Raw genomic sequence first — 27,952 nt, 5'->3', positions numbered from 1 at the left:
TTTAAAGCTGTTACTCCACTCTAAGCTCCTTGGGGTTGTTGTTTCCCGCTCAAAATGGGTGTGAACAAAAATAAACAATGCCCAGGGAGTTTCAGGAGGTAATTCAGTCAACTGATCAAGAACATCAGAAAACCGATATTTAAAACGATGACTTTTAGAGGCTCAAATGCTTTTAGAAAGACTAGCTTTTAATTATCTGTATTTGTTGAATCACACAACTTTGCTAAATAATGAAAGCTGTTATTTTTGTGAGTTTGGAATACTTTCAACCTTTTCTAAGAGAGTTAAACAAGTATGTTAAACAAAGGCTACTGTCATAACTAATACTAATAATGCCAAATGTTTACTCTGAGAACCAGCTAATCATAAGAAGTATGCTCAACACTACATCTTGCTAATGAATATATTTATATAAAATTCTAAAAAATAACCACGATTAAAAGACCAATAAGAACTAGGTGATTTTTATAATGTTTCAGTTGAGGTGAAAGTAGGTGGCCAGGTACTGAGGATTGTTGGCTTAATATTTTACTGCGGTCTGTATTTGGACCGACAGCTTTGTTTAAACTCAACAGCTGTCCAGGTGCAGCCGGCAGCCATCTGCTGCCGGTCATCCATCACTGCTGGAACTTTGATTTCCAGATGAAAAGCTAAATGAGCAACAGTCCAGTCCTTTTTTGTCCTCGGACTAGGTAAGACACCTCTGATTCATCTGTGTCAGCCGTGGCTTAACACAAGGAACATAACAGCTGTAGCCCATATCTGAGATACTTTTTTTGAAGCACCGACTCTAGCCGAGGTCCGTGCTTTGTGAATCTCTCCCCAACTCTTAAGCTTTGCTTCAAAATCTTCCTTAGACAAGGGTTATCCTTATTCCTTGTGTAAATTTTTTCACCCACCTTTTTTCCTTTCACACAACCTTCCATGTCAATAGCTGAGTTAGTAGATTCGCAGGCGTGGTAGATTTGTCCGCCCTAATAAATCCTTAGAGAAACCTTCATATTTAAGCAACATCAAAACAAAGACACAGAACAGGAAATTCACCTTCTGGGAGAAAAAAAACAAGATGCATTTATATCGTGCAGTACAGGTTCTAAAGTGGTGAATTGTAAAATGTAATATTACCATCGTTATAATTATGAAATACATTTGGTCATGCCATTTCAACCAGGTTAATTATTCGGTAGCTACACTGTATCCAAAAGTTCAATCTGTACATTTTACAATACTACATTTCACTGTTCCTTTGCTGACCCACTCTTGCTCTTGAGGAATCTCTCGTTTTACTGTCCCGCCCTTGTCTGTGGCATAACCAGAAATCTGCTGAGCACAATGGAGTACGCGCTCCATCTAATCTGACTGACCTTGAGCTATTTGGCAAAGAGTTTCAGTCTGGAGATGTTCAAAGTTGGTGGAGACATAAAAGAAGGCTGTGATTATAGCAAAAAGACACTCAGAATACAAATGCACACTTTGCAGATTTTTATTTGTAAAAGATTTTCAAGACCAAGATCAGTTCTCTTGCTCTTCAATTTTTTTAATTATCACATGTTTATTTGTTATGAATACTTTTGCCAGGCACTGTTAGGCTAAAAAAGGCAGCTGTTTCTCTAAAATATGTACAAGCCTTTTGCTAAGGTCCATAATATCCTGCCCTGTTTACTTTCTGCAAATAAATAATCATATTTAATTTCATTAACTTTTATTTAAAAAGGAGGAATCTGTTCCCTCACATGTTTCCGCTGCATCTTCTTGTTAATGACGCACTTTCCCTCCAAGATTCAGGACCAAGCTGGTCCTCTCCACTTTTGGTTGACACGTGATTTCAATTTAGAATATGACATTTTTCCAACTTTTGTCAGACGACCTGTTCCTGACGTAAACTTTTCCCTCACAAGACACGGTGGGTGGAAATCAATTGTTAGACCACATTGCTGCCTGTTTTTAGTAGGCTTTTTTCTTAAATTGCTCAAACTCTTTAAAAGGGGTCAAACGTAGGGTTAAATGTGAGAAAATCACAGCATTTCTTTATATGAAATAAATCTTGGCAAATATAAACAGCTCACAGAGCGCTGTGATTATAACTTGTGCAGCACTTCATGACCTCTACAGACATTTTTTCTCATTATTCTCGCCGTTTCTATTTACACTCAAGCTGCTCTGGCATGTATCAGGAGATGAGGTCAATAAAGCAGTTCAGCTATCATGACAAATTCACAAAAACCTTAACAGTTGGAGACTTTAGTCTCCACCGACCAGCCAAAACAACACGCACATCTTAATCAACAAAAATCTCCGGGGGTGTTTTCTGGGAGATTTGTAAAATGATTTCTTTTTCAAATCGAATTGAGAAGACATGACATGATGAAGGATATTAAATACAGGAAGTGGAAACGTCATAGAAAAAAAAAGAGAGAAGCAGGAAGCTGGAGACTGAGAGATCTTTCAAACCATACAATGTCTGCTTTCTGTCTGTCTCATCAGTGAAACCCATCTGTGACTGCAGAGTCGACTTCATTGTGCAGAAGTCTAATGAGGCTTTTCTGTCTGCAGCTGACAGTCGGTGGCAGGACCATGCTGTGGAGCACCGCAGGGTGACAACTTATCAAGGTCACGCTTCCGACCTCAGCTTCCTGCTCAGAAGAAGGGCCGATTGTGTGACCAGGCTTTCATTCTGATTGCCCCAAAGAGACTTCTCTAACTGTGCCTTGGTTTGACAAAACTATCCTTTCTTCTACCTCATCTCCATTTTGCTCATTCGCCTCTCCTCGGAGAAGCATAATTGACTCTTCTCTGTAGCTCTTCTTATCTATTTACACCTTAAGTTCAACGGACCACGAGCCGCAACCGTGTGGTCTCTCCCACACTCCTCTAACCTCCTTTATGTGCCTGTAATATTTGGGCAACACAGAAGCTCTATTGCTCTTGAGGGCTTTTGATGTCAGTCACATGAGATACTGTCAGTCAGGAATAATGGAGGCAAACTGGGTAACGTTTATCATCTCATTTATCTTTTAAAGTCTGCATTTGGTTCCACGGAAGGTCACGTAAAGGTCATTCAACAGAGAAAGTTTTTTCCGGAGCTAAAATCAGTAAAAAACTTGGGTATCTGCAGTAACCCTGTTGTTGTAGATGTAAATGGTAAATGGTAAATGGACTGAACTTATATAGCGCTTTTCCAGTCATGCTGACCACCCAAAGCGCTGTACACTATAGCCACATTCACATTCATGTACAGTAGGAAAAAATAAGTATTTAATGTGTCATTGTTTTCTCGGTATTCTTTGAAATTCATACCAGATGTTGGCAAAAGCCAAGTTAAATCACAAATAAAACTTAATAAACGCAAAGTCATACACTATCTACAATAAAGTGGTATAGCACAGAGAGAAAGGCTTGTAATTTCTGACCAACTTTCATTTAGTAGCAAGTAGAAAAGCTTGTTTTGATCATCACAGCTTGCCTCCTGGTTGAAGAACTGGTCACATGCATTAACCAGGTGTGATTTTGACCCATTCTGTCATCAAACCTGATGCTTCTAAGGGCATCTTCTACTATACACTGACCTTCAGAGCTTTCCATGGAGTTTTAGTTACATTCAAGTCGAGCTATTAAGTGGGCCATTCCCTAAGCTTTATTTTACATTGACTGACTCAAAAGTATAGTGGACCATATTTTTTTTAACTTCGAAATCCGGTGGGATCATCTGGCTGGGCACGCACACTTGTAGTGTTTATGTATCCAGTGAGCTTCGGTGTTAGCCGTTCATTGTAGTAGCTTCGCTGCTCTTATTGTATGTTTTGGAAATGGCTAAGAGGCACAAGAAGCAAACCATCTTACAAGTTTTGAGAAGAAGAGAAGGACTCAGAAGAAATAAATAAGACCAGATTGTTTTTGGGGCGATTTTTTTCACATGATCCCACTGAGGAGTGGAATAGCAGGTAGAATGGTCTTGTGCATGCGCAGTTATTCAAAAAGTGACTTGGGCGTTTCTTACTTACATTTCTGAAAGAATTGTCTGCATATAACCTTATGTCCGTATTGTGTCGAAGCAAGCAGGTAGACAAAGTGTATGTGTGCAGTATGTGACTGTGGAGGGTTGTTTTCTGCAGCCAAACTGTGTTAGACAGAGCTGGGACGGTAAAGTAGGGACCTTGGCTGTGTAACCACAGACGGTCATGTGCCTGTGAATGGACTCTGAAAGACGCTCTCTCACTTGGATGCTTTAACAGCAAAAGCGCAAAGGAATGTGGAGAATTTGCGGCTTTGGCATCTTCCCAGCGCTTTGGAAAAGTATCCTTTGTGATATTTGTTGGCCTCCTCTTTGTAGCGTTTCTTAGATGGCCCTACAAACAAGTAAGGCAGCAAGACAATAAATGTTAAGTCCTAAATTATCCGTATAGAAATGATCAGGATCTCTGTTAAAGTTTATAATGATAAAACTTTCCACTGAACCCTGCAGGCTGCTTCTAATGAGAGGGAAATAGTTGTTTTATTAGACTGCTTAAACGGGGGGCCTCAAAAGACACTAAAAACCCAAAGTCTCCAGAGAAACTAATGTTTTTTCCATCCCCTCTAAAGCACTGTTTTTCCATGTTTTTCCACAGCAAAGTGTCCCGATGTCACGTTTGGGGTCTGCAAGATAAGTTCATTGAATGTGCTTGCTGTAGGCGGTAGCTGAGACTTGTCATCATGTCATGGTGCCAAAATGTGTGTGAGAACTGGGACATAAAATGACATGACAGGATCAGGCATGTCCACACCACCCTTCACAACAGTTCACAGTAAGAATAAAAAGACGAAAAAATGCTCTTCATTCCAGAGGCCGCTGCATGTTGATGCTGGAAATCAATCTGCAATGTTGGGATTGCTTGCAGGGAGCCAATCCAGTTTTTTGAATTGAAAAATAATTTGACACCATATAAAATCTTTGTCCTAATAAAAAGAAAGGTACAAGGGCATCTAATGTGTTACAGTCACCAGTTTCCAAAATTGACAATCAACAATTTAGAATTATACTCTCCAAATGAGTTAATATGCAATGAGTTTCTGAGTTGACTTGTAAAGTCATATGTTGTACTGAACAGAGGAAATAGGGTCTGACCCAAGGGGCACCCTTTGGCCATGAGAACCAAAGCAAGGTCTCCTGGGATATTTGGTCTGTGTCATCTCAACTGTTATGATTCCCATGAACCCAACAGTCAGGTTTATAGTAAGCAGAAGGGCAAAACAGATGTGGAGTTTCTAAATAAGTCATGTTTGACGACTTCCTGTAGTCCTCGGGCTCCAAAGATTCCTGCAAAAACAACAGCAATTCAATTTGTAGGGAAATTTGGCTCTAATTAAAACATCAAACACATTTTTTTGGGACTTAATTAGCTGTAACTGAGTACATTTTGTGAATTCTAATTAAACTTGTCCACTTATAAAAGGAATTTAAAAAGACATGTTTGATAACTCAGTACAGTAGGTTTTTGAGGAAAGTAGATGCCCCGTATATATGTGTGAATTGTGTTTTTAAAAAATCTACATTTGGGATTTAAAGTCTATTTTCCTGAATTTTCTATATCTAAAGTAGACAGAATGAGAGTTAAAAAGAGCCCTAATCATATCCAGTCTTTGTCAGAGCGCAGGCCAAAAGCTCCCCCAACTCCTCCACTTCCTGTCCAACTTTTAATAGGCTAATCAGAAGAGTCTGCGTGTGTGTGTGGACATGTCTCGGCGGTCATGAGAGGGATTCCTCCTCAGTAAGCTGATACTCTGTCTGTGCCGGAGCGTTCTCCTGGCTCTGCTGCAGACAGACCCTTGATCACTGTCCACCTCTGTGACAAAAATGGAAGCCAAATGTTGCGGTGCTCTCTGGCAATTCTAACAACTTTTTCTCATTTTCAACAGAGTCACTATTTTTTTTTCCTTTATTATTTCCTAGATTTAGTCTGTACACAACATTATTACACAATTTAAAGGTCTGCCACCTAATTATAAGAGTGCACCTTCCGTTTAGAAAATTTCCGAAACTCAGAGTTGCACAATCGCCTCGTTAGTCAGTTCACTGGAATTCACACGGAAACTGGGAAATATTATGCAAGCTTCTCCGAGGAAGTATTAATCCCTTTTACTTTCTCCCTGCTTAGCTCCATCCCACTTGGGAATTTAAATGCATTTTTCCATTGTTTCCAACACTGAAAAGTGGACCAATACAACATATCTGCTTTTAAATAGCAAATGATCCTTATGTGTAAACCAAGCCAGGACAGACAGAAAGCAAATGTCTGTATTCTTTGCTGTTATTCCTCCAAAAACTGATACTTTGCAGAGACCATTTTGGTTCCTGTTACAGCTGCAAGACACTTATCTCATGTAGCCTTGCCTCAGTCAGACTTTGGGATAAAGGCCTATTTCCTGTATGCACAACTTCAACTTTTAAATGATAGATGAGTCCTGATAAAGCACAGTGATTCTAGTTAAATTGTACTACAGTCTAGCTGTAGCTATTTCAAACATTTTAAAATATTAAATGTTTCTCTTTAATATAAATCGTTTTTGCTTATTTGTGTCACTCATTACAATGACCATCAGTACTGTATCTTCTGTACCTAATCATTGCCATTATTTTAACACCAGTCATCATTAGACCATCTTTATACATCCTGTTAATAAGAGACATCCCCACAGCATGATGCTACCAATCTGGGAGGCGTATTCTTGGCTTAATAGGTCTATTATAAAGGTTGTTTTTCTTTTTAAGGACAATAAGTTTAAAACCTTCAGTTTTAGACCCCAAATTAGCATTTGGGTGTTTGAGGTTTCTCTATGCCTTTGAGGAAACCTTAAATATTCTCCCTTTCTTGTTTAGGTGATGGCTGCTGCTGTCCCTTTAAATAAAACTCCAGCTCCATCTAGGTTTCCTCTGACTTTGTCCTGGCCTTACATGTCAAAAAGCACTCAAAGCTTTTTTTTTAATTAGTTGATTGCACTGGCCAACAACATTCCCCGAGAGGCTTAAGCATGCAAATGGTCTTCAGCAGCTAATGGACTAATTTTCGAGTCAAAAGTCAAAAAACAGTCGGCAGTACTGTGCGATAAATTTAGATCTTCAAGTTACAAAGCTATTTGCATGGATGTCTAAACTAACTGTCCCTGAGAGATTGACATGTACGAATACACATTTGCATGCTAGAGGCTGAGTAAATAATTTTCATTGGATCAAGAACCTGTGGAACCAGTAGTGTGTTTGTAACGTATAACTAACTACGAACTGGGCTGGTGGCTTATTGATTCTCAGCAGTGGGTGATAACCCTTACAACTTTGGGAAATACGCTGTTTATAAGTCCGCCAGTTTGTGATTTATTGTTCCTAAAGTCTCCCTGATGGAAGTGGAACAAACTGGACTCATGCAGCATGAACCGTATCTAAATCTTATAGGTGGCACCCTACAATCCCCTGGGCTGTCTTCACGACCTGTGCTAAATCCTTCCTGTCCTATGTCGTGCAGCTCCCACATGGCGCAATCATGCTGAAACACAAAATGCTTTCTATTGTAGCACTGTAAAGGTTTATTAGCAGCTTTGTAGAAAGTCTAGTTCATTTGATTTCCCTGAGAAAGAAGAGCTGTTGTTGGGCCTTATTCGCCCAACAAAGGCTAATTAGAGGAGATGTGAATGCCCAGGAACTTTTTGCTGTCCACACGCTCCACCGCCTCCCACCTGTATGCAGAGAGAAGCATGTTCAGTCTTTCTGGACCTCCTGTTGTCCAATATGACCTACTTGGTCATGATATATCGTTTTTATATTGTTTTACAAGAAAAAAAGATAAGATGGGTGGAGCAAAATACAGGGAAATCCTTGAAATTCCTTAGTGTTTCATGAGCTTTAACATTATTCAGCATTATTCAGAGGTGCAACAAGAAAGTCTATGGTAACTCTCCTGTAGCTGCAGAGATCTGAAGCTCATGTAGAAAATTCTGTTGACAGGACAACCTTTAGACATGCACTTCATTCACATTATGGAAAAGTGACAAAAAGAAAGCCATTGTTGAAAAGAGAGGCCAACAGTAATCCCAATGTAGTCAACAAGCCATGGAGGTGACAAAGCAAACATGTTGGAGAAGGTGCTTTGGTCAGATAAGAACAAAATCACCCTTTTTGACTTACACGCAAAACTCTTTGTAGGTCAGAAAACCAGCAAGAGGCTGGAGGTTCCCCTTCCAGCAGAAACAATCATGTTGAACATACAGCCACAGCTATATTGGAATTGTTTTAGATCAAAGTATATCCATGTTTTAGCACAGTCAAGGTCTAGGCCTCACAATTAAATGTTAGTGGAAAGACTTGAAAATTGATGTTTACAGATGCTCCAATCTGATTTAGTGTGAGCATGGACATAATCTTCAGCCTTTAGACACCCAAGGCTGTTAGGGCATACTAACAAAAGCTGGTTCTGGCTGAGAGGGGCTAAATAAAGATGGATGCAACACCTATAAAAAAAAATATTGAAAAAATGCCTCATTTTACTTCCACACAACAATTGTGTAAGATTAATACAAAGTAGAGCATAACATCCCAATAAAATATCAATGTAGATGGTTGTTACAAGTCAAATATCAAAATATTTTAAGTGGCCTGAATACTTTTGCAGTGCACCCGATATTTTCTGATCGTAAGATTCAGATTAAATGCATTTAGGCTTTAATGAACTTATTCGAAATGTAATTTACAGAACAAAATCTTAGTTGCTACTTAGATTCAATAGTCAAAGTTGAGCACATTTACAAAGCAATGTGGGGGTTTTTCAAGCCTTAATCCTAAAAAGCTTACCTCAGTATCTAGACATTGTGATTTAACAGAACCTTGTTTCGCCTTTATTTAAAACAGGAAGATCTCCAACCTTCTCACTCCTCCAATATTACCTTCCCTTGCATGGAAACCTGACATCTGTGGTGGCACCACATGCTATGCCAAGAAAGAAAAGCCTTCACATGATGCCATTCAGCTCTAATTTCCACGTAACACTGTGTCATAAAGCACTGAAGGGTCTGTGAATATGCGTAATCAGAGTCAGCAGCTCTTTCGTGCAAACCCTGCAGAGACAAAGGAGAGCCTTCACCAACTACAAAGACAGTCACAAGATCATATGATCAAATCTTTATATTGCTCACATTTATGAAATCTTGTTTATCTTATTACATCAGACAAAAAACAAGAGTCGCCTGGTTCTTTGGAGATTTTCATTTATCAGAATAAGCTGTAGGTCAAGTTCTTCTGACAAATAATGGATGCTAACTTGCTGGCCTCACTTGGATGTACCAGTCCAATCCCACATTCAAAGCGTCCTGCAGGATGAGCTCTCCTTGCCCACTGAGTAACACCTGAAACTGTTCTAAGCACCTCATGACAGTTTTTTCAGCTAATTAGTTGTTTCTTGATATTTTAGTACAGATCTGTGCTTTAATTAGAGTGTGTCGGTCAACAGAGAGGAATAACCTATCCGTGACGCTTGCCAGCCTCTAACCCCAACTCCAACTACTATTTCCATTACATGGATGATAACATCGTGGCTGGTTGGAGAACAGGAACAGCGCGCCTGAGTTTATGTTTACAGAGCTACCAGTGATGAGCATGAATAAACTCAAAGCTAACCGTCTAATTAGCAGGACGTATGCTGCGTGCTCACCGTGTTTCACTGAGCCACCCAGAGAGAGCCTGATGCTTAAACTGACCTGCACTGGATCAGTGTCCTGAGGACTGTTTCTGGGGTCTGACAGGAACAGAGCTTAACTTGGTGCACAAAAACTCAAGGCCTGGACCATGATTCACACTTGACATGTTTGGATTTAGGTTCATTTTAAAGCTACAGTTAAGTGTTTCATTGCATGTTAACAAAATGCAACCATGTTTTTCTCATTAAACAAATAATATAAATAAAAATGGCTATTTTAACTAAGAATTGAATTGCTATATTTGAAATTGCATTTCAGTACAGCCCACCCAAGGTAGACAGGTGCCTGAGGCTACTGCCCTGAAGTCGTTGTCTGGAGCGTAGTTTTGCCACGTCGGTCTTGGGACAGTTGGCTACACTCTACATTTTTTGCCAGGACATTTTTGAACGGTTTCTATTTCATGTTACCCCACAGCATTGTGGGAAGATCAAGAGTTGGACTTAGATTTGATCCAGAACTTGTCAATAATTAAATTTCCAGGCCTTGGTGGATTTACTGGTGTGTTTGGAGCATTGTCATCTTTTATGGTCCAGTTCTGCTTCAGTTTTTTTTTTGTATAGGTGGTCGCTAGTGCCCCCTGACCGTATGCTGTAATGGTGTGTCAATTTCACTCATTGCTCCAATCGGTTTACTTAGCTGCAGAAGCTTCCAAATTGGTGGTAATTTACCCAGAAATTGTTTTTCTTTTAATAATCTTTGCATTTTAAAAGCAGACATTTAGGTGGACCTTTGCACTACAATTTAAAAAATATATATTTTGCAATTTGTGCACTAGTGATTTTTTTTATTAATTTATCTTAAATTGAGATAGTGTTTTAAAGCTCTGGAAGGACAGGCTCACTGATTCATATACAGATGTTGGCACTCTTTCCAACAGATTGACTTGGAAAAAGAAATATAGGCTTTTCTATTCTACCTTTTTTCATAGCCAGTTGATGTTTGGTGCTGAACACAATGCTGTAAAGACTGAAAGCAGTGGACTCCACGTGGGTTAGTACACTGAGAAGCGTAAGGAAAGCATGGAAAATTAGCAGCTCTGGAACTGATTTGTGACGTTGCCATCTGAGGTAACATTTCCTTTAGGTTTTCAAGCAACGGCAACGACTCCAGCAAAGACATGGTTCCGATAATATTGACATTTTAACCGGAAATCATTGGAGCCTGCTGCTGGCTTTGCATCAAACCTATAACTAATTGAGTTCCTGCACATTCTGTAAGCACCTGATACAATTAAAAGTTTACAAATCAAACTACCACATGCTTGCTTGTAAGCCATTTGGATGAGTTTAGCTTATTGCTCCCTGACCTTTCTTCCTACATCTCTTTTACTGATCCCTGGTCAGCTGACAGCTAAGCAGATTGGCCATTGAGAACCAGCAAGTCTTAAAAAGCAGAACCCCATCAAAAGCGAATAAATGTTTGCTTTAGGTGTTAGTAGCAACATTCCTGTTTTAGCATTATATCTGTGAAAAAACACAGTATGTTAAGACAAAACTCCTTTCTAATCTGAAGCTGCCCTATCTTTGATAGCACGAGTTATCGGTGAGGACGACTCCAGAGGGGAGCATGAGAAATCCCCGTTTTATCTTCATTCTGCTTCTCCCTTTGAATTAATGAACAGAGCGCATTTGTAAAGTCAAAGGTGATGTAATCTTTAGCTTATCTTAAGTATACCTTTAATCTACTTTCTGTCTGCCTCGTTCCTTTTTCTCTCTCTCTCTCTTGGAGGGCCCAGAGTTAGCCGAAGTGTTAACCGGAGTGCGCGGCTGAGTTGATCCCACAACAAGAGCGGACACCGGGTTAAATGGGCCGGAGAGCTGTTAGTGAGATGTTCTGCTTCACAAAGCAATACAGCCGAGCAAACGTCGGCTACATCTCCAACCAGCTGCTCAGCTTCCTTCACCTCCAGCTGCACAGACACACGGGGAATGACCTCATTGGGTACACAGCACTCTGTGTTGACACAGCCTCTGGTTCTGGCCCGTAAATAGTTGCCTTGCCCCGCTTAAAGAGTTCAGCTTTTCCTTGAGAACGAAAAGAACTTCTGGAGGGAGTTGTATAAGATTACTAAAATCCCCTAAATCAGCAGATCTGAGATACAGTGCTGGTTTCATTTAAAGGGAAACTTGGTGACAATTGGTAAAAAGCTTTAAATGAAATGTACCTTTTGTTGTGGCAGTAGTCTCACATAAAAAATGACCAGTGTGAGACCATCCTTTAGTTGGATTTCAGTGTATGTTGTAGATTATTATGCTGCTGAAAGATTTAACTGTTTTTATGTATTCATTTGGTAGGGGACACCCCAGTTATATTAAAAATTTAGCCCACAGCATCACCAGGTCTCCACCATACGTATCAGTAAGCATCAGGACCTTTTACAAATAGTTTCACACCAAACCCAGCTAGGATGTTACAGAGAAAATCGTCCTTTGTCAAATCTGACCAAAGTGGACGATTACGATTAAAGTCACGGTGGAGTCGCGCAAACATTTTTTATATTTGAGATGGTAGAACAGAAAAAGGGATTTTCCTGCCGTGCCTCCCAAAACAACTGGCCTTCAGGTAATAGGACTCATTGATTGTTATGGAGACCTGCTGACCTCCGGCTCCAACCTGTGGCAGTGGAATGATTTCACTCTTTTCCTCCCTTACGGAGGATGCAAGTAGTGAAAGAATAAACTTGGTCTTAATTATTGCTCTGGTTGTAGATACGAGCATGTTAAGGTGTGTAAAGTAGCTATTTTCTTAGGATGATCGATTTGAATCCACAAAACTTACCCAAACGTAATTTCTTGACATTGATTACTTTCACACGAAACAAGTTAAACATTAAATATTTGGATTTTTAATGTGTGAAATTATGCTACTGCAACAAAACATTAATTTAAAGGTTTTGTACTCAATAAATGTGCCTGTACTGTTTCATATTTATAAAACAAACTTGTATTAAAGTCATCTGTGCAATTAAACATAAATTACCAGTGGTTTTTAATGAAAATAGATGCAACCGCAGTCAAACCTTCAGTAAAAAACAAGCGTCATCATTGCAATGATGCTGTGAGATAGGGCTGGACGATAATTCAACAATATATATATCGATCGACAGACGTATATCGATGGGAGCAAAAAAGAAAGATCAATAAAACATTCAATAGAAGAACAGTTTACCTTCCTTTTGCATTCTAGCCCTGAAGAGTAATACTACAGTCATTACATTCCCCTAACCAATCACAAATGCAGATCCAGGACCCAAGCCCCACCAAGAGTTCAGAGAGCATGCTTTCTTTTGTAAAAACTTGCAATTTTGGTAAGAAGTTGGTTGAATAAAGGGTTGAGTTTGAATTCAGTGTTTGTGTGTTCTGTATCTACGAATAGGTCGCTAAGCAACAGCATAAAATGGGCAGGGCTACTCTTAAAATATTTGTTTTGAATTTGTTGATAACTATCGATATCGATCAATATGATTTCTATTTTATCGATATATGCTTGTTTTCTATATCGTCCAGCCCTACGTGATATAAGACATAAATTAGAGCAAATACTGGAGGCCTGAGTCAGGAGAACATCTTTATTCCAAATACTTTAACAACAGAAATGATGCAAAGTGAGACGCGATCGTATAAAAATAAAGTGACTGTCCGGTCGGCACATGGAATGACACGAACATCCGTCAGACGTAACCAACGATGTCCTTGCATATTATCGGCTGTCGGCTGCCTGACTTCATCATAGCAGCAAAGTGGTAGAAGTCTGAACCCAGCTCATTGATGCCCGAGTGAGACTGGTGGAAAAACGGCACTTTGGGCTGCAACGGCCCAACAGGACAGGACAGGCGCTTCGGAGCGTTGGCCGCTCGGTTCAGATGAGAAGGGTCCGTGGATCTCATCCTCACTCTGTCCTCCACAGTCTTAGAGAGGCCAGACAGCTTCTTCCTCATGTTGCCAAAGAAGCCTCTCCCCAATTTCCGTCGAGGGTTTAGTTTCAGTTCTGTGGGTTCTGGACAATCCGGCAAGTCCATCCAGTTCTGTATGAGGTCTGCGAAGCTATTGTCACCCAGAACCAGAGGCTGCCGGTTGCGCCCTCTGGTCAGCAGGGAATTAGTCCAGTCCTCTGGGTCACTGACCTCGAAAGAAGTCCAGGTCTCAAGGCAGGCGTCGGACGTGGATTTAGGCCGGATGCGTCCGCTCGGCGCCCTGTTCATCCGCATGCAGGCGGAGGACGAAACGCGCACGTTCCTCGTCCTCCTGAGGACGACGCCGTCGTCCTGCCAGGACGCCTCGGAGTAACCCGAATCAAACTCCAAACTCTTCTGGCTACAGGGAGAGCGCAGGTCCCGTCTGAAGCTCAGTCCAAGCCCGCTGCTGGCGTCATCGTCGTCCTCGTCGACGTCCTCCAGGGGGCTGGCGAGGCAGCAGGCCGAGTCGTAGGTGCTGGCCGTGCTGGCCTCGGACACCCGCAGGCGTGCGCGCTGCTCCCGCTGCAGAGCCCGCTGCTGGCAGGCCCTCGCCACCGCGGAGTGACGCGCCATGGCTGGGAGCTGGCTGTTGAGGGGAGCGAGGGGGTGTCGCACTTCGGGGCAGGCTTTCCGCAGCTGCTTCAGATCTTGCAGTGACCTCATCATGTAGTGCATCTGCTCCTGCAGGCAGTCACTGGAGTCACGTAAGCAAAACTGAGGAGAGAATAGAGAAAGGTTCATTAGTCCACAAAGTTATCGCATAAAACCTACAAAGAAAGAGGACAGCGAACTTCTTCAACGCCTTACTTACTGCTAAATGTTTCCAAAAAGGGCTTTATGGGCAAGCTGGGGCTTGTCCAAGTGAACGCCAATCAATGACTAAATGCCTTTTCTCTTTCTGTAATCCCTCAGACCAGCTGACCTGCTGCTGCATAAAGAACAGGGCACGCAGCTCCTAAACAAGTACACATCGTGATCAGACACGTCTGTTTGTCCGTTAATTTGCTCAATCGCACCAACACCTTGGGTGAACGCCCTGCCTTCAATTGACCCACACGGGATTCAAACCCAGACAGCTCTGGTTACGCCTCAACTGTTTATCGGCACAGTGAAGGAAAGTAGCGGCGGGTTCTTCGTTTAGCTCCAGGGGTCCTGTTTAGCATGCCAAGAATACAATACTCCAGTTTCCTCTCCAGCTCCGAGCTAATTGGTCAAGAGTCAGCCAGGGAGACTGGATTTACTCCCGTATTCAAACAGGACATAAGGGATCATGTGATTTTGAATCTGAGAATCTTTAGGAGTAGAAGTTGAGTAAAACTGGGGATTTCTGCCAAATACATTAAACCTGCAAATTTTCATTGCTTCTAAGACAGCTTTGCATCGCTTTAACCAAAATGAGACAAAAACAAGAATAATATGCAACCAAAACCAGTAGGACAGAAAATTTCAGGGCCTCTTCAGACTCCAGTGTTAAACTTAATAAACTACTGGCTGAGTTTACATGCGTTTCTACAAAATCAGTTAAAAGGGACACAATAAAAACAACACCGACAGCCAATTCAGTGCTATTTTCTAATCTCTTCTCTAACATTAATAGGATCAGTAAGCTTCAACATGATCATATTTGCTGCTTTGGTTTGATTTCGCAATCACAGTCTATCCCAAACTCTCACTGCACACCTTATTTTCTGCGCAGCATATGCCAAAATCCAAATCTTTGCAGCCCTTTCTGTGAATTTCTGCTATAAAAAATCCAATCCTGTTGCAAAAAAAAGCTCACGTTTTGTTTTTAAACTTTTACTCAGTGTTATTTTATTTTTTTTGTTGTTGTTGTTTTTTGTAATCATGACCTCAGCAGGAAAAATACAACAGGAAACAGCGCGGGTAGACCAAATCACAAAATGTTCTCTATGCAAATTAATAATTTTGTAGATATAAACAACGCTGGGTGACAGCAGAGCTGGAAATTTCCTCTATTGGCTGCAGGAAATGGGTTAGAGATCAGAAACAAACTCCTGATATGAAGGAATCAGAGCATCACTCTCTGCCCACAGTTGCTGCTGCAGGTCTGTGGCTGCAGATGTTGTCTGCACATGTTGGGAGACTGGATTTATTTAATTCCCTAGTTTTAAATAACTCTCTAACTCAAGCAGGTCTGGTTGACAAAGCCAAATAGCCTACTATCAAACTTATAGTAGTGAATAAGAAGGAAACTCACCATCTTGTCTAGTTCTCGTATCTCAAATAGTCACCTCCTGCAAAACACAGATGATGGACCCGATTAATAACCGAGCTGTCTCTTTAAAAGAACATCCCTACAGGTTCATTACAGCACAAACACTTACCTCCGATGTGACCTTGCTTGTTCAGTGGGTCTGATTCGTCCCATAAGGAGAAAAACGTCCCGGTTCGTCTGGTGTTGCCGCGGAGAAAACACAAGTTTCCACTCTGAGAGGTTCCGTCTGAGCTGAGGGTTGGCAGCAGCCGCGGAGTTGATATTTCACTGCTGCTCTGATCAGCAGCCAATCAGCAACGACCCGCGTCCGAACGAGCCAATCAGAAAGCAGGAATCGTATGCCACTAATTTCCAAACCTGAACTCTGCGGTTCGCTGGTCTTCACCGATGTGGCCACACGGAGCTGTAAAAATACATCTCAAATTATACTCAAGCGCTATTCTTTTGTCTTCTTTGGAACAGCTGCACTCTTTGTCTGCTTGTTGAGGTCAGAAATAAAAATTACGCCTAATCAGTTTCCCTTGGCTGTCGACAGGAGGCAAGCAATTTAATTTATTCGCAATTTCAATAAAGGTAGCTACGAATTCAGGTTGATTTTTACCTTGTGTAAATGTTAGGAACTGGGTTCATTTGTGAAATAAAATCAATAAAATTCGGCTGAACAAATTAAACCTCAAACCTATTACGTTATAGCGTAACAGGTTTTAAAAAAAACTTAGATCATCGCTATGACCCAAGCTTTTTTTGTGAAATCAAACTCACTGTGGACCGATTTTGCCACATAAAGTAAAGCTAATCACATTAAGTGTTTCTGTTTGTTTTCAGTATTTAATCAAGATCAATTCCCCCTCTCTGAAAAGCAAGCTTCCATGCTTCCATCCCTTATAAAAAAAAGGGGGGGCCTGAGACAACTGATCAGACTTCTAGGTACATTGCCTGTTGTTTTTCTACTTTACCAGCACATTTTAATTAAGTTCCTCCTCCAAAGATGTTCACTTGGATTCTTCAATAAAGACAAACTGCCATCTGATTACTTTTATGCTCATAAACACACATTTGCTGGTTTTTTTTTTTAAAGTGGTGCATGTTTTGGAAACAGATTTTATGAAACCCTACACTTAACTCCATACTTCATTTATCACTGCATTAAATGCAAACTCATTGCATTTAATAAAAAATTGCAGCCTGTGTACACATATTGGAAACAGTTGTCTTTTTCCCCCTCAGTTTGTTTTCCTCTCTGTATCCCATGTCTGCTTTAATCTAAGACTTCACACTTTATTCCTGGTTGTCCTCGCATTCCTTTAGCCAGTTTAGCCTCGCTTCCTGCTGTTGTTTTGCAGTAAATGACTCATCCGAGTGAATGCAAAATGCATGAATGCAAATGTTCACCATACAGGAGCATTTAACCCATCGCCCTGGCCGTCTATTGATGCTCCACCTTTCCATCTACAGCATTCAGAAGAGTGATGTCTATGCTAATCTGACGGTGTAGGGATGAATGCTTCAACTCCTCACTGTTTGGGAGTAATCCGGGGTTGATAGGCCGCTGTTCAGGTGCAGATTCCTCCTCACATCGAGACCAGCATTATCATGTAAAACACGTCTTGACCAGGTCGTCCAATGTAAACCGGCAACACAGACATGGAGTACAACTGTTTGCAATGCCGGCCCCATCATTCATTTCTTTAAACAGGAGAATTTACATGGAAAACAATGTTGTTACATTAAAAAAAAAACAAAATAGAGTAAAATAGACATCCAAGAGAACACAGTGTGTACAATCCTATCTGCGATCTGTAGAGGGGACTGGTTCCATTCTGGTTCTGTCAAAAGGCCCTACTCCACCCTCTCTAGGTGGACAAACAGCATATGAATCAAGGACTTGCACAAGAGCCGGCTCTAATGGACCAGCGATTAATTCAATTATCTACATCTTCACCCTTGCTTTCGTAAAGCCTTAATGGGTTTTAATATTTTACAAGTGGTGCTTGACCAAATCCAGACCAGTAAAGGTCTGAGACGAGCTCTTTGTTCTCTTGTCTAACATCATACAGGTGGTCTGTGTTCTGTTGACATTATTGTCACAAATGTTGCAGGATCATCAAGCCAGGCTGGGAGCTCAGGTGTCAATAACTCAAGCAGCTTTTACATCTTTTCTTGATGTTTTGTCCTGCCTGGGGTTGTTCTGTTTTGTTTTTTAGACCCAGAGATGTGATTTTAAAAGGTCAAACACAGTTGCCTGTAGCCCAGGTCTGGATTTAAGGAGAGTACTACTGTCTCAAAGACAAGGCAGAAGATTTTTTTAAAACCCTTTCTTCTAAAAAGGCTCCAGTTTATTCCCACAGACACACATCTACCAAACCGCAGCATTCAAGAAAACGTAACATATTCTTGAACTTTTCAAGAACATCCCCCCTTTCACGTCTGGGCACACAAACAGTGAAATGTTACACTGATGGATTCAGCTTTCATGCGCAACAGTTCAGACATGGATCTGCAGCGCCCCCTGGCGAAAAAACAGATCCCTTTCGCTTCACGGTTTATAAATATCAAAAAGTAATCTTTCAGTAATTCAACTCAAAAAGTGAAACTCCTACATATACAAAGATTAAATACGCAAAGTGGCATATTTCAGTTATTCTTTTTGGAGCTTAACATCAAAATGGTATTTCATTATTTCCTTTTTAACAAAGCTTATAGTTAGGGAGGCTCATGCTGCTGTAGGCTTAGGCTACTGGAGGACATCAGGGTCTATCTTTCTCACTCTGTTGAGTTATCCTAATGTTCTCCATTTTGCATTGTCAGCTTTTAACTTTTTGTTCTCTCTCTTTTTTTCTTCATAGTAGGTACACCTGGTCAGACGTTCTGTTAGCTGTGACATCATTCAGGGAAGACAGATCACCCGCTACTACCATCTAATGTAGAACAGATCACTGGATCAATGTGTGCTTCTGTGCTTTCTGTGTCTCTGCTCTGTCTTCTCTAACCCCCAGTCGGTCGAGGCAGATGGCCGTTCATACTAAGTCTGGTTCTGCTGGAGGTTTTTCCTTCCCGTAAATGGGGAGTTTTTCATTCCACTGTCGCCTAATGCTTGCTCAGTAGGGATCGCTGCAAAGCCATGGACAATGCAGACGACTCTCCCTGTAGCTCTATGCTTCTCCAGGAGGAGTGAATGCTGCTTGTCAAGACTTGATGCAATCAACTGGGTTCCCTTAGATAGGAAATATATTTTGACCAATCTGTATAATCTGATTGAATTTGACTTTGGAAAGTGTCTTGAGATGATATCTTTCATGAATTGGCACTATATAAATAAAATTGGATTGAACTGAAGGGTGAGTTACAAAATGATATAGCTAAAGAATCTGGATGTTCACAGAGTAGCATTTTAGTGGAAGATTAAGTGGAAGGAAGAAAACTATCATTGAAAAAGGTGCAGAGGCAGCAGCAATAACCACAGCCTCAAGATAATGCAAAACAAATGGCATTCAAGAATTTGGAAAGATTCACAACGTGTGGACTGCAGCTGGAGTCAAAGCTTCAAGAGACCCCACAAACAGAAGCATCCAGGAAATGTGGCCGCAACTCTTGAATTTACTATTAGTAAAATCAGCTTTATTATCAGCTTTACAAGCAAGGAATTTGATTCCACTTTTCTTTCATTTTACAGATATTTAAATATCTAAATACCAAAAAATGTATGCAAAAGAAGCCATGACTCACTATTGTGCATACAGTATATACTGTAGACATATGGTACTTTGCTGCAGGTCCAACATTTCTGTATGAAAACACCTTTTTATTGGTCTAATGTGATGTTAATATTGTAAACAGAATTTCAGGTTTTCATTAATGTGATCTATAATAATTAAAACAGTAACAAGTGCTTGGAACACATCACTCTGAGTTAACGAAATTATGAGTTTCGCCTTTTAAACCGTCTTACTAAAAATGTATTAACTCTCCAATGATGTTGCATAGACAACATCTTTTAAAAAAGTAATAATAAAAAAACGCAACCATTTAATCGATAAATCCCAACCGAGTCCATCAGACAACCTACATGTTTCTTCCACTTTAATCTCTCTTAGAAACTCTTAAATCAGATGCAATACATTCAAAAACAGGTTCCAGTCTTCATGTGTGGTTAACATCAATTTGTTTTAATCAGACTTGAGAGTGGACAACAGGTAGAACCAGTCTGAGGAAGGTTTGATTCTTCAGCTTAATTATTTAGTAGTTTTCTTCCCATAGCATGCCTTACAACTGCTGCTGCTGCTTGCCTTGCAATACGACAGGTTCAGGCACGTCACAGTTGGCTTTGTTTTAATCTGAGGCTCTTAGTTTTTTAACTTTCTCTCTATGATATGAACTTTGATTTATAGGGAAGAATAAGGAAAAAGGGGGAGTTTAAAACTGTTATTGTGCTTCCTCCATATTAATTTCAGAATGATTTCTGTGTCTGGGCAATTACTGAAGACATGAACACGAACAGATACGTTCACCTGTTTTTAATAAAATACTTATGCATTGAATGTCCACCAGGTGGCGGTATTAGTCTGTGAAAATAGTGTGGGCTGGTTTCATAAAACGGAGAAATTTCTCTTTTCAATGGAAAACTTTGGCACTCAAACTAAATTTGATCAATATACTTTGAACACTTAAATAAGTAAATAAATAAAACACACACCTCAGAAACAAGTAGTTTAAGTGTATGCATATAATTTGATGCAAGAATTGATTAGCTTAAATCAAACAATTATGATAAATGACATAACAATATAATTGCATATTTTAGCTTTTTTAATCTGTTATAATTCAGCAATTTTTCTGTTGCTGAAGATATGAGTGTAGACATTATCCCCTAACTGTCAGGCCTCCAACTTCTCATTTTATTTTCATAATTTAAAATTATGACGCAATAGCTTTAGCCACAACCGTACAAATTTGCATCAAGCATCAAAGCAGCTTATGTGCCTCTGTAACAACCGAGGACAAGACTGCTCAGTGCAGATCAGTGGGAAAAAAGGGGAAAAAAAAAAAACAGATACAGAAATGGCTCAATAAATTTTAATATAATCCGAAAGTTTGATTTACTCAGTAATTCAAACCTATAGGTGAGACTTGTATATAGATTAATCATGATGTGCTTCAAGTGTTCATTTTCGATATTTATGATTATGGCTTACTGCTGATGAAAACCTCAGATTCAGTTTACATTTTATATAGGCCAATAAAGAAAATCATATTTTAACCTGAAATATAACCCCACTTAAAAAGTATGTTTATGCATTTGGCAGACGCTTTTATCCAAAAACAACTTACAACCGAGGATATAACAGTGCAATTAATACCAAAGCTAACAATAGGCCACTTAGAAGGAAGACCACTAGTCAGGCTCTCACAGTGCAGAAACAAACTGCAGGTATAGACTGAAGAGCGAAAAGTATCTTACAGGGTAAATAGCCCACTAAGAGAGGCTCTCTGAAGAGATGGGTCTTTAAATGATTCTCACAGATGGACAGAGACGCCCTTGTTCTGGCAGTGCTCGGCGAGTCGTTTCATGACAAAAAGAAAGAGGGGATGTATGTCCAGGTGCTGTGCATTTCAAAACCTGGTTCAAACTCCTCTGGCATGAATAACTGCATCAGTAGAGCGTGGCTTAGAGCTCATCTGCATTGTCAGCTCTGGTGTTTTGTCATCTTATTCTTCGTTTTGTTTGTTTCATTTGTGTCGAATTGAACATACAAATGTAGACAAGTCAGCATAATATAAGGCAAAAGATTAACAATACATCTATTGTTTCTGTGCTTGTTTGTCTCTCTTGTTGTGTCTCTGCTCTGTCTTCTCTAACCCCCAGTTGATCGAGGCAGATGACCGTTTATACTGAGCCCGGTTCTGCTGGAGGTTTTCCTTTCCACTGTCGCTTCATGCTTGCTCGGTATGAGGGATTGCTGCAAAGCCATGTACAATGCAGACGACTCTCCCTGTGATACAATCAACTTGGTTTCCCTATATAGGACATTTTTTGACCAATCTGTATAATCTGACCCACTCTGTATAAACTGATTGAATTTGACTTTGTAAAGTGCCTTGAGATGACATGTTTCATGAATTGGTTTAAATTGAATTTAATTGAATCTAGAATTCCTCATCGGCTTTTTTTCTGAACGTGCTCAGGAGTAGGGCCGATGAGGGTGGACTAGGGCCGAGTTGCGACGTGAGCAGCCTGGTGTTCGCTGATTGGCCAAGGGCGAGGAGAGACAAGGTTTTCTCCAAGGAAGTGCAGGGAAAAGTTAAACTGAAGAGCGACGACATTAGTATTAACGGCCACCACGAACGGAGTGGGTCAAAACGCCAATTATAATTTTACCTTTTACAAACCATAAACCGCGCCTGAAGGGAACAAAAAGGAAAAGGACACTTCAGGTTTTTGTACGCAGAAGGGCACGTTGTATTTAGTACCCTACATCAGATCTGCAGATTTAGCGAGACTTTCTCTCATTTCACACACACTGAATAAAAACTATTGTCTCAAAAATGTGTTCACAGCCCCTGATCGAACCACCGTGCGCCTGAAGAGACCTCCGCTGGGGCTCTCCTCTAAACGCTGAACTCCTTGACTGTATGTTCAGTCTTATTATTTAGGGTCACAGGTATACATGTATATTGTTCCAAGTTAAAGTCCCATGTTCAAGTCAAGACATTAGTGCACCTGCTACCAGACTTTAATCAGACTTTAATCCTGGTGTTCGCACAAGTTGTTTATAAAATAAAGTCGCTATATATTTCATTCAGGAGATGTGGTGATATTTGTGCCCAGGAGGGCGTATTTTCCCCTAAAAAATGGATGAAATAAATGTCATTCCAGCTTCTAGGAAGTATTTTTTTTAAATTGTGTAATCTGTAATCCCGTTGTTAACTTCTCCATTGATATCCGGGGTCTTCACATTTCCATATAAACTGACTCACATATCTGTTGAGAGCTTTAAAAAGTGATTGTAGTAGGGGAATGGGCATGGTTTGGAACAGATATTGCAGTTTTGGTTGGACACTTATGTTAATACAACTGATTGTGCAAAGCAGAGTAAGGAGAAGACTCATCCATCTTTCTGTCAGCTCATTCTTGACAAATACTCCACAGATTCCCCATTGGGTTAGAGGTCAAGACGGTGTGCTGTGAAATCCAACACACTGATACCACGGTCATTAAAGTAGGTTCTGGTCCTGGCAGTGTGGGCAGCTGCCAAGCTGGAAAATGAAATCAACATCTCCATGAAGCTTGTTGGAAGATAAGCGTAAAGTGCTGTAAGATCTTGAGGTAAACTACTGCGCTGACTTTCAACTTGAGGAAACAGTAAACCAACAGCAGCAGAAGACATTCCTCCATAAATCAGCACCGACTGTAAAAACTTCATACCAGACCTCAACCAACTTAGCTTCTTTGCCTCTCCCTTCAGACTTTTGAGACTTGGTATCCAACTAAAATTTAAATTGTAATCTAAAAACCATTAAGCAACGTCGTAATGCTTTTCCTGCTAAGATGGTTCTGATGTAGTGTTTTGTTCAGGAGTGGCATAACACAAGGAATGTGGTACTCAGCGGTGGGTAGTGACTACTTACATTTACTTGAGTAACTTTTTGAACAAAAAGAAACTTTTACTGTACTGTACTTCTTACTTTTCCTTGAGTAAATATTATAAGGTATTGCTACTCTTACTTAAGTAAAACATCTGGCTACTCTATCCAATGTGAGTAACTTCACTGAATAAAGAACAAGCTTGTTTCAACCAAAAATGCACCAGAGACATATGTCTACAGTTTATATTAGGGTGAGACTTCTTGTTTGTACACAAGCTTTGTTGTTTCAATGGTATTTTTTATCTGCTGACCTCATCGAGCCATTTACAGGCTAAGTAACCATACAGTTAACAGTAGATATTATTACTGGAAGTACTTTGCAATGTCCTAAATTACTGCATGTACAATACCTGCTTGGTTTCATAAGTTCTATGTTGAAAAACATTGTTTGGAAAAGTGTTTCTTCTGCGTAAATTTGTTATTTTGTAGTTGTTATTTAATTTTTTTGTCATTAAAATACCAGAATCTGTACATAATTTAATATTTTTGCCTAACAACATAATTTTTAAATATTAAATCAGTTGTTATAAATATTTACTCAGTACGTGAGGAGTCTTCTCACCAAATACTTTTTTTACTCTTGAGTAATTTCCTGGTTGGGTACTTTTTACTTTGACTTAAATAGTATATGTTGAAATAGCGCTACTCTTGAGTAAAATTTCTGGCTACTTTACCCACCTATGGTGGTCATTACGGTCAGTTGCTTGTGCACCCTTTTTTACCACACCTTTTCCTTCCACCAAACTTTCCTGAATACCCTGTATTCACCATTATATGAACTGCCATGTTCTTTAGAGATGAGTTTTTGTTTCTTACCCCCTTTCTGCATGTTTTCAGTGAAGGTCTGCTGAAAAACTGCCAGTACTCTTCCTGTGATTATGTGGGTCCCAAAAGAATGTTTCGGCATAAAAAAAAAAAAATCATTGTTTTGTTTAGCTTTCTGAGAAACTGAATTTAGGGTTTTCATTGGCTGAAAGTCATACATATCATTAAAACAACAAAATATTTGAAATAAATCACCTTTTTTCAAGTAACTTTTAAGAAGTTAATATAAAAATGTCAGTGATATTCCACATTAAGATGCTCCTGTAAAAAGACAAAAAAAAGTGTAAAGCAGTGGGAAAACATAAATGAAAGAAAAACAGAACAGAAACCAATATGCAAGAGTGATTTCTACTTTATTTAAATTAAATCATAAAGAACTTTCAAATCATTTCAACATATTTTTTTAAACCAAAAACACTAACCTTTTTTATTTTTTTCTGAATTAGATTTCCATCTCTCTTTAATAATCACTATATATTCATAGATCATAGACTGAAGGGGGAAAAAATGGAAGAAAAGAAATTTAGGAGCAAAGTAGGACAAACAGTAATGAAAGCATATCTAAGAAACTGGCTGTAAACAGAAGTAAAGGCACAAAACATACTGCAATAGACAGAAATACGTGGTAGTATAAAAAGTGATAGCATGTTAGGAACACACAAACTTTAAATACATGTTAGCATTTTGACATAATTTTCCCCTGCAGGTGAAACCATTTTTTTTCTTTTTCTAAAAAAAAAAATCTTTATTTTTTTTTTTTAATCATTTTGTAGGAATGTTAGAATAATTTGTGCAGAATACAGAGCTATTATTGGTCCTGTGGAGTCATGCAGAATAATATACGGTTTAGCTATGAATGATGAACCAATGTAAACATAATTTTTTTTTAAAAAGCACTTTTTTTATCTTTTGTGAATCTCATTTCATGTCCATGCTTATGCAGAGTCTCAAAATATAAGTTTCACATGATTAAAAGTTTCATAATTTGCACATCAGGATCTAAAAGTTAAATTTAGGCATTTATATATATATGTATAAAAAAAGTATCCTTTCCCTCCTTTAGCAATTGAAAAAAAATAGAATAATAGATGTAGATTTTTGTGGTTAAAGCCCAAAAAGTTGACGAAAACCAGCGACTGGATCGGCGATCGTTGGAGAATCTGGAAGGCTGGTTGGGTTTTCTGTTTCTTAGGTGTCTTTATTTTTTATTTTTTAAAAGCAGATTGAAGCAGAAATCATGGTTGGGCAGTGCAGTTATTCGTGGTATGTGTATAAACCCCCCGTCATGGTCATCCGAACTGTTCAAGTAATCTAAAACAACAAAAAAGATAAAACAAATTAGTCACATTAAAAAAAACAAAGATCCTAATCAAATCTCTTCTGAAGAACAATTCAGAACTCACCTTGAATCTTCCTCGGATCGGCGTTTTTAGAAGAGGCCGCAGTCCTTCAGGTTGTTCTTGATGATGACGTCAGTGACCGCGTCGAACACAAACTGCACATTCTCGGTGTCGGTAGCGCAGGTGAAGTGGGTGTAGATCTCCTTGGTGTCCTTCTTCTTGTTGAGGTCCTCAAATTTGCTCTGGATGTAAGCCGCAGCCTCCTTGTAATTGTTGAGGCCTGTTGGACACAAAGTTCAACTTTAAGTTAAAGGAAAACATGCTAAAAAAGGTTAGTTCACGTACAAATAAACTGGTTTCCCAGGGAATGATCCCCCCCCCCCCCCAACATTTGCTCTAACTGCTGTTAAAGGTTCTTATGAAGTACTTATCCATTCAAACCAGAGACTAGCCTAATTTTAACAACAAACATGACAGAAAATTACTAAATGTTTATACAAAAATACAGAGACACAAATGCTTTTTTAGATTCCACAAAAAATATAGAGCACTGCAAAAGTATCCATGTGTCTTGAAACCTTTCCAGATTATAACTCGAATGTATTTAATTGGCATTTAATTGACAAAGCAACAAAATGTATATGTATTGTATATGTATGTATATATATTTTTTTACACGGTTTTCAATTGTGGGTTGGAACTGTATTCACAGCCCTTTACTGTGTTACCCCTAAATAAATGCATTAAAAAGCAATCATCTTCTGAACTCTAATTCAGGACAGAATCCAAAATATGCTCAGTGGGGATCCAGTTTTTTCTCTGAAGGCCTCAGAGGTTTGTTACAGATCAGTGACGAAACAGCCTCATGAAGACAGAGGAGCACAGCAGACAGGTCAGCGTGAACGTTGTGGAGAAGTTTAAAGCAGGGTTAGGGTACAAAACAATAGCCTAAACTTTGAACATCTCATAGGGCCATCGACCCAAAACCGACAGGCTGAGTGAGGAGAGAATTAGCCAGGGATGCAGCCAAGAAGCCCATGGCAACTCTAGAGGAGCAGCAGGGACCCACAGCTCGGACTGGAGAAACTGACAGGACAATATGAGTTGTGATCTCTACAAACTGGCCGTTATGAAAGAGTGACAAGAAGAGGCTGTTGAAGGAAGGCCAAAACGAGTCCTGTTTGCAGTTTGCCACATGCCATAAAGGGGACACCGCAAACATGTAGAGAAAGGGGCTTCGGTCAGACACAACCAAAATGTAACTTTTTGAACCCCATACAAAATGCTTTGTTTGGTGGAAAACCAGCACTGCACGTCGCCCTGAACCCATCACCACAAAACACCATGGTTTTATTTAAAACGGCCTAGTCAAAGTCCAGAAAAATATTCCACACAGGAATCCCATTTCAGTCTCTAGATGTGCAACGCTGAGATAACCCCACAATGACCTGCGGCTGTGGCTGCAGCGAAAGCCGATTGTGCAAAATATTAACGCGAAGACTGAATCTAAATGCACGGCACGCTTTTTAGTTATTAAAAGATGTCCTAAGTATGGCCTACAACATAAGATGTAAATAAAAACGCTGAAAGTCTGTCTCATTGTGATGAAATGGGGGGATAAGAACAAGCCACGCTCTAGTCAATTTAAATTAAATAAACAAGGTGAAATGATCACCATATAGGTATAACAAAATTTAAAAACATGTTTTATGACTGAATCCAGACATCTGACTCGGAACTCGTTGCACGCAGGACAACGAGAATGTGAGACGGGCACAAAAAGAGAGACTAAACTTTGCATGAGATCGCCCAGACATGCTAATATAAGAACACCAAGAACAGCTCCAGCTAATTATTTAAATCCACGAAGAATGATGAGATGCAAAGAAGCAGATTATTCTTGGAGGAGCCAAGCTGAAGATTTACGGCTGTATAAATTAAGGGGCTACGTACACAGTTAACCCAACTGATCTGAAGAGAGTCAGAACGCGTGTTCACTTTCTGAAGCAGACTTTGGACAATCGGTACGAGCTGTGGAGACCACTTGGCCTTCATACAGTACCAGTGTACTCGGGGAAGCAGATGCTCAGGGGGCTGTGCTCAATCTTCTTCTCAAACAGGTCCATCTTGTTGAGGAACAGGATGATGGACGTCTCCGTGAACCACTTGTTGTTGCAGATGGAGTCGAACAGCTTCATGCTCTCGTGCATCCGGTTCTGGGTGCGACAAGCG

The 27,952-nt window shown here is 39.9% G+C and overlaps 2 protein-coding genes across 2 annotated transcripts in view; both read right to left on the bottom strand.

The window, feature by feature from the left end:
• Positions 1 to 13,269: 13,269 nt before the first annotated feature.
• LOC105927082 (PAK4-inhibitor inka2) lies at positions 13,270 to 16,165 on the bottom strand. Its single transcript, XM_012863683.3, has 3 exons — positions 16,021 to 16,165; positions 15,894 to 15,930; positions 13,270 to 14,389 (listed from the first exon to the last, which is right to left on the bottom strand). Exons 2-3 carry the CDS (start codon positions 15,894 to 15,896, stop codon positions 13,391 to 13,393), a joined length of 1,002 nt encoding a protein of 333 aa, XP_012719137.1. The 5' UTR covers positions 15,897 to 15,930; positions 16,021 to 16,165; the 3' UTR covers positions 13,270 to 13,390.
• An 8,947-nt stretch (positions 16,166 to 25,112) lies between these two features.
• Positions 25,113 to 27,952, bottom strand: part of LOC105927121 (guanine nucleotide-binding protein G(i) subunit alpha-2) — a 66,059-nt gene continuing 63,219 nt past the window's right edge. Inside the window, exons 8-10 of the mRNA XM_021317099.2 lie at positions 27,783 to 27,936; positions 25,784 to 26,000; positions 25,113 to 25,691 (exon numbers count right to left, since the gene is read on the bottom strand). Coding sequence (XP_021172774.1) covers positions 25,810 to 26,000; positions 27,783 to 27,936 — 345 coding nt within the window. The 3' untranslated portion in view covers positions 25,113 to 25,691; positions 25,784 to 25,809. The remainder of the gene's footprint in view (positions 25,692 to 25,783; positions 26,001 to 27,782; positions 27,937 to 27,952) is intronic.

The sequence above is a fragment of the Fundulus heteroclitus genome, chromosome 20 (assembly GCF_011125445.2).
Source record: "Fundulus heteroclitus isolate FHET01 chromosome 20, MU-UCD_Fhet_4.1, whole genome shotgun sequence".
Classification (NCBI taxonomy): domain Eukaryota; kingdom Metazoa; phylum Chordata; class Actinopteri; order Cyprinodontiformes; family Fundulidae; genus Fundulus; species Fundulus heteroclitus.
The sequence above is the reverse complement of the archived record's forward strand: the minus strand, read 5'-3'. Positions and strand labels throughout refer to the sequence as shown.